We start from the raw sequence: 10,921 nt of genomic DNA on the forward strand, positions 1-10,921 counted from the left end.
TCTCTCTCTCACACACACACACACACACCTTTGTTATACGTGTAGAGAGACATCGGTTAGTATGAGGGGGAAAAAAAGTTAAACTTGGGCACATTCAGATATTAATGTATTGTCCAGAGTGTTCATTTCTCTTATAAATATTTGGCTACTTAATTTGCAGTTTCAGATGCTTGGTTCCAAAGTTACCCTCTCCAAAGCTGCTCTGCTTTGTTCGGTTTTAGATTGCTGCTTAAACTCTCATTCATGCATTTATGGAGATTCATGTGAGAGTAAAATATAGACTAAGAAATATCTAGTTGATAATTTTGAATGAGAAGGATTCTCTGGAGATCAGTGAGGTTGTTAGAATGGCACTGTTTTGCTCCAGATGTTGGTCTTGTTAAAACCGATAAAATATTTGATCACAAACGCAAACCCCTACGCGTTTTCCCTTTCTTTTTCTTTCCCCCCTCTTTTTCACAGTTTTCATGGGCCATTGACATTCACAGTCACAAGAAGTTCAAGTGTTCTCCCTCTTCTTAACTCTTGTCTCTTCATTCTTTTGTTCTTGCCTTTGTTTCCCCTGCAGCAACTCTCCTTACGTTTTCATACTAACAGAGTTTTTAACTTTTATAATTAGTCTAATAATCTGTAAGTAATCTTAGACAAGAGTTGGTAACATTTTCAACAGTGAATCGAGAAATTTAACTTTAGCATCTTTGGTTTCATTCAGTTGTGAAGTTGTGTTTTTCTTACTTTTTTTTTTTAATGTTGTTACAACAGCTACTCCTTTGACCGTTGCTACATTTAGTATTAAAATTTGCTTAGCGGACATAGCTAGATATTTTCAACTGTAATGATTGCAATTTTCCTCACCTCTATTTTGTATGGTATTGTTCAAACCACTTCACCATTATCATGTAATTGTCACTTATAGAAATAACGTATTCCATTGTGTTTGGACATCGATTTAAAATAGTCAAAGCTGAATTATTTTGAGCAAATTTTGCTTCCTTGCACACAAAACAGACTTAATACACATTTGTGCAACATATTAATTTTCAACCAAAGTCAAAGTTCTGGATACTACTATTCCAGTATATAGTAAACAGTCTCGATTCTCTTTCTGGATCCTATATATATGATTATACAGCTACGTGTTTTCAGTAATTGAGCTATTAGAATACATAAGGGGTCCGTAAGCAGATACTAAATGAAGAAAATGTGTTTACATCTTTTTGGTGAACAGTGGCTAAATCTTGTATCGTCCAGTTTTATTGCTAAAATGAAGATTTCTTCATTTCCTCTCAAGTGGAGCCTTGGACACAGCTCTTCATAGCGATTAACCCTAGAACACTTCTTCAGCTCCCATGCACATGTATCGTCCCTCTGAAAAAATGTAGCTTCAGTGTAGTCATGGATAGGTTAAGTGTGAACACATACTGTAACCATGCGCACGCACACACACACAACAGCTATTTTGGTGAAGAGTTTTGCCTGTGCATTCCTGTAGATTTGTGTCTGGACCTCAGATCTGACTCTTGCTTTATTACTGTTACCCCTGTATCCTGGCTCTGTCGCCCTTCACTCCACAGGACCACTGGTGTGGTCCGGTTTCAATCCTAGTCTGACAACAGCAATGTGTTGTGTACAGTGGCCCGCTGACATCCTACATTTTTTGGAAGTATCTCGTCCCCATCGCTTTCTAGCATGTGCCCCCAAGACCATCAAGTCGACATCCATTTGTAGGCAACACATTCTGTCGTCTGTTCTTGGAAAACCAATCCGTTTATCAACACAAACGCACTGATGCATGCATCAAGATCTCCAAAAGCTCCAAAAAACTTGTGAAGTGAAGGGTAAAGTTCATTATTATTATTGCTGTTATGGTTATGATCGTTATTAACAATTTCTCATTTTTAGTATAAAGAAAGCACCTGATTGTTTTGGAAAGAAACTTTCTTTTTAATTTGTCTTGCTGTTGTGGTCTGATTTCATGGTGGATTGGGGAGAAAGCCAAAAGGCTCGGAGAGAGAGAGAGATTCGAAGTTGGCAGTCATGTTTGTATGGTTGGGAAATGACTTACAGTGCTGAAATAAAATTTATTCTTTTAGTAAACAGGTGTTTGGGTTTTATTTTTGTTTATTTTAAAGACATTAATTATCTTACCCAAAAATTTGAATTAGGAAAAACTCAAGCTTTCAACATTGATAATAAGAAATGTTTCTTGAGAACCTATTTGCATATTTAAATGATTTCTGAAGACTAATGACTGCTGAAAATTCAGCTTTGCCATCACAGGCATGCATTACATATTAAAAGATTTTAAATTGGAAGAGTTATTTTAAATTGTATTAATATTTCACAATATTTGTTCGTTATTCATTATGCGTAAAGCATTAACTGTTAACAACTTTATTGTAAAGTGATAAAATTAATACAAACTAAAAATTTCAAAACATTACTGAAAAGTAATTTCAAAAAGGATAATTAAGCTCCATATAGTATTATTGCATGCAGTCATTGCAATCTAATGGCTATTTTTTTTTTCCTTTTTAACAAATAATGTTCTAGTCCTAATAAATATCTAATGACATTGACCTTGAGCAGAGCGCTAAATTAACTGCATAACATTTGAAAACAATTTTTAAGCTTAGCTTGATAAAAAAAACTCTTCACACTTGTAGAATGTTTAAAAATAGAATATTTAAAATATACTTTTAATAATCACCCAATAGAAAAAGAACCTCCATGCAATGTCCATTCATATTTCTAAGCATAACATTTTCAAAAGGTGATGCAGTTTTTATCTCTTTTTTCAATTTGTGACATTTGACATCCACTACTGAACTGCACACTTTGTAGTCCACCTAATTGTGTAGTCGTGAACTGAATGGAAGGCGGATCGGATCACTTAAGGGGCAGGTCACCTCAGGGGTAGATCTGCGTGCCTGCAGCTAGTGTATCTCTACTCTTGCTGCTGAATGTAAGATGGCGGTATCATGTACAGTCGCGGTCTCAGGTGAGCGAAACACCACGTTCTCTCTTTGAAATGTCATTGCCGCAGTCACCGCGAACACTGGCGCGACATTTGCATTCTGTCTTGCACTTGCCTACACACATTTCAGTTTAATATGATGAATAGGTTTGTTTTAGAATGCAATTTATTGATTTTCATACCGGGTGCACCAGTGAGGCAAGCGCCATTTTTCGTATTTGATAGCATAACTATAATATTAAAGTATATGATCATAATGTCATGAGAAAAGAGGAGCAGATCATGCATGCAGGTCTACAATTTTCTCTGAAATATTAGCCGACAGAATGCTCAATTTCAAGCGGCAAGTCAATGAAGTTAGGTTGCCGATTTGATTTGTAAAGATGGAATTTCTTGATAAAACACTTGATAATCGCACGCGTGTCTCTGCTTGTCATGATCAAGTTAATCTGGCGGCCAGACAGTCTACGCTTCAACAGAAACGCCTCTTGTGATTCAAACACATCAGACTGACATGCATTATCATGCCTCTGTCAGCTGTTGATTCCCGAGACTCAAGTAAGCCAGTATGGATGGTTTGCAATAATAGTAGACCATGTGGACAGTCATAATTAGCTCAAGCATTCGGCTCACATGCAGATTGTTTTGATGCAAAGATGTTTGAGTCTTGCATTGCTCAAATGTGCACATCAGTGTGCTGGAAAGATGGTAGATGAGTTTTGAGATTCTAGCTGGTACAAACTGGTAGACCATTATGGATCAGCAACAAACAGTCAAGAAACCAGTTACCATGTTCTATAAATCAGCCATCAGTTTAAGATTTTCCAACTGGGGTGCATTATAAATATGTTTAAGAGACCACTGTGAAGTAGGCTATGTGAAAATGTTTCATTGCCTAATTTCACTTGGTCCTAATACATATTGACACAGCTATTTCCTTTCTTGCATCATCTTTACAAATGCAGTGCACTGTATAATGCATATAACCAGGGATGTAGTCATGCAGTGAAATACAGTTGTGCATATATTGTAATGCATAATATATTATTGCAAATCAATATTTAATACCCAGCGTTCATGATTTTTTGCCATTGCTCTTTAAGCGTCATTTATGAGCACATATAAGTGGTACATTTATCACATCAAATGCCACAGAGCACCAGATCCTTGATCCATTTGTGCAATCGCTTTGTTCTTCATCTTCATCGTGACTCATATTTCAAAAGATGAGCTGTATTGCCAGAAATCTGCCCACATGGTGTGGATGTGTGAGGAAGGTTAATACTGGGTTAAAGAATGACGACCAACGACAGCTTTCACTGAGGGATTTATGAAAATCAAATTAGCAATGGCAAAGGTGGTTCATTAAATTTAGAGTAAAAATAGCACAAGTAAGCATTTTATTTTTAACACTGACATGTCTTTCTGCCTTATGTCTCCTCCCGTAGGGTACCAGACAGAGAGGCTGCTGCATTGGTAGCTGTGGAATGAGGTAGTAGTTTGTATAGTTTGGGATCACACCAGATCTGGGAGATAACTATACAGCCTACTGTCTTTCTCACAGCTGCTCCCTCACATCAGATACACCGATGACGTACATTCACTTTGGATTTGTGGGATGGCTGAATATATGCATCTTTGTTCTGTGTGTGCTTTCTGAGAATGCAAATAGTGGAGAATTGGTGATTGTCTTATTGTACAAACTACAATAGCTTAGCCCCCAAATAAAAATATTGATGGTCATAACTGAAGATCGTAATTGAATTAATGTGGTCTTTATGGAATGGTTACAGATGTGTTTAGAATTCAAACTGCACTGTCACTATCCAAAATGCTGTAACTAAGTTGCTACATTATGTGATTATATGTTCACTGTCAGTTTATACATTTGTGTATTTTGTTTGATTATGTAATATATAAAAGTAAATTGAATACGCATTTGTGTCTCCTCCCTCAAGTCACTTTATCAGTGATTGTTTTTTATGCCCTATATTATTTTATTTTTACTATTCTTAAATGAGCTCAGATAAAATCTCCTCAAAAGGTGAGTATTCAGGCAACCTTTAGCAGATCTTCAGGGGCAAGGTATATGTATGTAACGTTTGTTTTGTATGAGCCTTTGTCAGACAATTTTCAATTTATTTCACAATAACAATATATATCATAGTTTTTTTTTTAAATCTTAAAGATGCAAATTAGAAACAGGAAAAACAGTAGCCTGTATGAAACACAATTAAACTGATGTCATTTTTTGAGGTAAAGACTATTCAACAGAATTAAAGGGGTCATATGATGTTGCTAAAAAGATCATTATTTTGTGTATTTGGTGTAATGAAATGTGTTTAAGGTAAAAAAAAAAACATTATTTTCCACATACTGTACATTATTGTTTCTCCTCTATGCCCCTCCTTTCTGAAACGCATAGATTTTTACAAAGCTCATTGGTCTGAAAAGCGAGGTATGCTTTGATTGGCCAGCTACCCAGTGCGTTGTGATTGGCCGAATACCTCAAGCATATGACGGAAATGTTACGCCCCTAACATACTGTGATGCCCTGTCCTGGAGCGACGAGACAAAAACATTCAAACCCATTATAAACGAGGCATTTGTTGCATCCAGTGGGGACATAATTACGGATTATAATGACTTGTACTGTCTTTTTACGCGTTGCATCGTGCCGCGTAAACATAAAACCATGTCTGCATTTGTGATCAGAGAAATTACAAACAAGTGCTACTCTACACTGCTCAAAACTCACGTTTGAATCGTCAGTGGCAAATTCTTTAAATATAAAAAACGTACTTACAGTCTGTGAGTCAGAACAGCCGGCATTGTAGTCTACTCTCCCAGGATCAGGAAACAGTCCTCCATAAAATGTGCTGCACACATCTGAATATTTGGGTTGAACTGTTCTGGAACTTGAGCGGGCTAGATAGAATGAGCGGAGGCGGGTGGGCTTGAGAACGGCGCGGTCGGCAGATTCGACAAAGGAGTGTCCGGCGGGCTTGCAGCAACCACATGTGACGACCCCGGGCTGGACTCTGCTTCGTCCATTGTGAAAGCCGATCCGGCGATCCACAGCGCAAAGTTGATGTATTTCCTCAGCGACCAGCACGGATCAGCTCCAGGCATGACGAAGCGGATATCGTCCTCTTTTGGAAGGCCAAACAAAGTAGTTTTGCTTTCACAACGAAACAGCGCCTTCACGACATGGCGGCGGCGTCAACAACAATACTACAGCAAGAATAAAAGTTAGCCTTCTTTCTTTGCGTGAACATTTGGGCGGCGTTATGCAAATCTTCCCACATAGTGAGGTAGACATGTGGGGGTGTGTTAGAACCAGCCGTTTTAGGTAGGCGTGGTTAACTCTTAAATTTGATAAAGAATATCTCTTTGGATTTGAGACTTTAGTCTTTGCAACTTTACAGATCTTCTTTATGCACCAAGAGCTTTTAACACAAAGAGAAAGGAAAAATTGTAATCGCATCATATGACCCCTTTAAAGTAAGAAATATTTAATCAAATGTAAAAATGTTTTGAAACCTTTAGCAGATCAATATATTAAATGTTGGGTATTTAATTGCGTTTGGCACCTTAAATATTAACGCTGCTAATTCTGAATGATCACCGACTCGCGTGCGAGTCCGACGTCCTGTAAAGATGTCAATCACATTAACTAGCCAATCGCCTTAAAGGGCGTCGTCGCGTCCGTGTTTGTGATTGGGCGGCAGAGAGCTTACGCGCGGTGACGTCACCACTGGTACCAAAGCAGTTGCAGCGTGTGAATATGGCGAACATCAGAAGTGTCAAGGTGAGAGAGAAATGGAATGAATGAATAGAAATGTTCTGGCTCAAAAAAGTCGTCTGTCCTGAAGTTCAGTTTTTCAAGATTGCTTTGCAGCTCGCCTTAGTCTGGACGTCATTGTGTGGTTGTAGTCCACATCTTCTCACCATATTTTGAGTTGTAGCCGCAGTGCTAACTAGTTCAGGGGAACTTCTGTGCAGTTAAGTGTTTGACTGGTAGTTATTGTTAGACGTGTAAACATCAGAAACAGTGGCGAATAACCAGCTTTGCTCTTACTTATTACAATATCCTTAAACTCCGGTGCTGTAAGCTTAAACCTCATCGTTTTGCAGTATATTATAGTTGAACCATGACTGAATTGTTTGTTGTATGATGAAACATTAACAAGCTTACACAACCATGCAGGTTGTGTAAGTTTGCTTTCCGCAAACTATATATATATATATATATGTAGCCGCAGTGCTAACTAGTTCAGGGGAACTTCTGTGCAGTTAAGTGTTTGACTGGTAGTTATTGTTAGACGTGTAAACATCAGAAACAGTGGCGAATAACCAGCTTTGCTCTTACTTATTACAATATCCTTAAACTCCGGTGCTGTAAGCTTAAACCTCATCGTTTTGCAGTATATTATAGTTGAACCATGACTGAATTGTTTGTTGTATGATGAAAAGCTCCATAGCTCCATGCAGGTTGTGTAAGTTTGCTTTCCGCAAACTATATATATATATATATATATATATATATATATATATATATACCAGACCTACCATACCCTGTATGTATATATATATATATATACATACATATACATATACATAAGCTTACTTCATTCAGTGTGAATTTACTGACTGTGTGGCAGGGTATGGTAGGTCTGGTGACAGGAGGGGCCTCTGGTTTGGGCAGAGCCACTGTGGAGCGGCTCATCAGTCAAGGGGCCAGCGCTGTGATCCTGGACCTGCCCAGCTCAGATGGACACAAGGTGGCCGCTGCTCTTGGGGACCGATGTGCATTTGCACCTACTGATGTGCGTGACACTTATTGTTAATGACCCTTTGATATTTTCCACTTTCTCTTCTTGCTCTTTCAGACAGCAGTGCTTGGTTTGAAAATATGGACTATTTGTTTTCTTCTGATTGGGCTTTTGTTTTTTAATTCAGGTCACGTCGGAGTCAGATGTGAGATCGGCTGTGGATTTGGCCAAGGAGAAGTATGGCAAAGTGGACTTGGCTGTGAACTGTGCTGGGATAGCTGTCGCTGTGAAAACATACAACTTTAAAAAGGACCTTCCTCACAGTCTGGAGGACTTCACTCGTGTTATCACTGTAAGCCTCACTGCATTTACAGTGTAACTGAACCTCAAATGCCACTGCTTCATATTTCTAAAGCTGATGACTATTTTAAATATACTAGAGCAGCTGTCATTTTATTTATTTTTTGGTCACTGTAAAATTTATCGTTATTATTTCTCTAAAGCATCAGTCCTATTGAGATGAGTGAAATCTGAAGACAGACTATGCCATGTAATTGCATTTATTAAAATGGTCTTTTGAATTTGATCTATTAAAGGTGAACATCGCTGGGACTTTTAATGTGATCAGACTGGCTGTAGGGGAGATGGGCAAGAATGAGCCTGATGCAGATGGACACAGAGGGTGTATCATCAACACAGCCAGTGTTGCTGCTTATGATGGACAGGTATATCAGCCATACACTGTCTGGCATTTTGTGTCTGTAAGATGTCTTTTTTTTTTTTTTAAGAAATACTTTTAGCGAGGCTGCATTAAGTTGATCAAAAGTTACATTATTAAAGACATTTATAATACAGAAGATTTCTATTTCAAATAAATGCTGTTCTGAACTTTCTTTTCACTGATAAAAATAAGAAATGTTTCTTGAGCAGCAAATCAGCATATTAAAATGATTTCTGTAAGATCATGTGACACTGAAGTAATGATGCTGAAAATTCATCTTTGCCTCACAGGAATAAATTACATTTTAAAATATATTAAAATAGAAATCGGTTATTTTAAATTGTAATAATATTTCTCAAAATGACTGTTTTTACTATGTTTTTATCAAATAAAAACAGACTTGGTGTGAATAAGACACTTCTTACCCCAAACTTTTGAACAGTTAGTGTGCTGTCTTTTGCTAACCTTACAGATTTATGACACTGCAGCACTGTAAAGTTTTGTAATGTGTATTGTTGTCTTTTTAAGGTGGGTCAGGCTGCATACTCTGCCTCTAAAGGTGGGATTGTGGGTATGACACTTCCTATTGCTCGGGACCTTGCACCAATGGGGATCCGTGTGGTCACCATCGCCCCAGGTCAGTGTCCCTGAGATGCATATTTTGTTTCTAAACAGCATGATCTCATCATTGTGTCCCATTATTGGTCTATCAAAATTCATTGTTTGATAGGGATGTAATGATTTACTCAACTTACGATGTGAAATGATCCACAATATGATTTTCTTACAATTTTTTTTGGGACATTTCATTTTGAAATGTAAATATCTTTTATGTCAAATAATAGATATAGGCTGAAATAAAAAAATCTAATAAATGAATAATTAAATATTAAAAATAAAATAAATTATTCATATAAAAACTAAAACGAAGGCTTTGCCTGTGCTCTTTCCTAGCTTGGATTTTATTTATTTATTTAAAGAAATTGATATTCCATGTCCACATTTTCCAGTTGAAAATACTCCTTGTACAGAAGATGCTTTTGAAGCAAAAACAGAATTGTCAGACTTCAGATTTGTGAAATTATGCTACATAAAACTACATAAAGCAGACGGGCTGAATGAGATGCAAATTCACTCTCTGGCAGCAGGTGGCGCTTATGGAACAGCAGGGAAATAGTTATAGAGTTTCCACGGTTACCACTGTAAACAAAACAGCTCTGCAATAATATGCATTATACAGAGGCAAGATGAAAAGAAAATACCATCTAAACTTCTTAAGACAGTCAGTTCCCCTCAGAGATACATTCATTTAAACCCCAAATATAGCGCGATTTGTTTAACATCTCAACTGACTTGAATATCACATATTTTCAACCGTCTCAGGGTGCATTGTTACATCCCTGTTGTTTGAACACAGTTAATTCAGCATTATTGTGACCTTTTCAATTATGTTCTCCATGCTTTTGCCATTTTCTTTCCCTACAGGTCTGTTCTCCACCCCACTTCTAGCAGGATTACCTGAGAAAGTGCAAAGCTTCCTGGCCAGACAGGTGCCCTTCCCTTCACGTCTGGGAGATCCAGCTGAGTTTGCACACCTTGTGACAGCAATAGCAGAAAACCCCATGATCAACGGCGAGGTGATTCGCTTGGATGGAGCCATCCGCATGCAACCCTGAAGGAAAAAAAGGAGCAGAGTGGAGAGACTCCAGCTGAAATACCTAAAACTGGTCTGTGACCGAAGACTTGATACATATTAAGCATTTTCAGCATAGAGTCAGGATACTTTGTATCTGAGTGGAAGTGCTTTTTTTTAACCACTGGAAATCTTGTAGATTTTTCAAGTCGCGAGTCTGGTATTTCTATACTGACTGCACTTCTGTGCCACTGAGGTACTGTCCTCCAATGACTAATGACTGATGTGTCTCCATAGTAAATGCATTTATACCGTCATAAGGATGTACAGGAGTCATGCAAACTCAATGTCTCTGTATCCACTTATCTTTTTGTGTAAAATAAAATATGTAAAGCATAACAGGACTTTTAATGAATGCTGTTGTAGATAAGCTCATGGATCACTGTGAACTAAATACAACTCCAGGAAAGATGGTCGATATGAAATGTGTTGGATTTGCCACCATACTGACTTATATGACTATTGTATCACTATTATATCAGTGGTTATTAACCAGGGTGCCGGGACCCACTAGGGGGCCTCAGCATGACTTAAAATTATTCAAATTAAAATATTATTCATACAATTAAAATTAATTCTATAGCTATTTACTGTTGTCACAATACTAAAATTATGACTACGATACAATACCTGATTAAAATGACCAGGGGCCTCATTTATAAAATGTTGCATATAAACCGTCCTAAATTTGTTCTAAGATAGAGTGACCATATGTGCCATTTTCCCAGGACGCGTCCTGGCCAGGATTTCTATAT

The 10,921-nt window shown here is 37.6% G+C and overlaps 1 protein-coding gene across 1 annotated transcript; it reads left to right on the forward strand.

The window, feature by feature from the left end:
- Positions 1-6,711: 6,711 nt before the first annotated feature.
- Positions 6,712-10,721, forward strand: LOC107562460 (3-hydroxyacyl-CoA dehydrogenase type-2-like). The gene is made up of 6 exons (XM_016247091.1): positions 6,712-6,788; positions 7,642-7,806; positions 7,940-8,104; positions 8,349-8,477; positions 9,002-9,110; positions 9,959-10,721. The coding sequence occupies exons 1-6, from the start codon at positions 6,765-6,767 to the stop codon at positions 10,147-10,149; spliced, it is 783 nt and encodes a 260-aa protein (XP_016102577.1). The 5' UTR covers positions 6,712-6,764; the 3' UTR covers positions 10,150-10,721.
- The last annotated feature ends 200 nt before the right edge of the window (positions 10,722-10,921 follow it).

This window comes from Sinocyclocheilus grahami, unplaced genomic scaffold (genome assembly GCF_001515645.1).
Source record: "Sinocyclocheilus grahami isolate Dianchi unplaced genomic scaffold, SAMN03320097.WGS_v1.1 scaffold824.1, whole genome shotgun sequence".
Taxonomy (NCBI): Eukaryota; Metazoa; Chordata; class Actinopteri; order Cypriniformes; family Cyprinidae; genus Sinocyclocheilus; species Sinocyclocheilus grahami.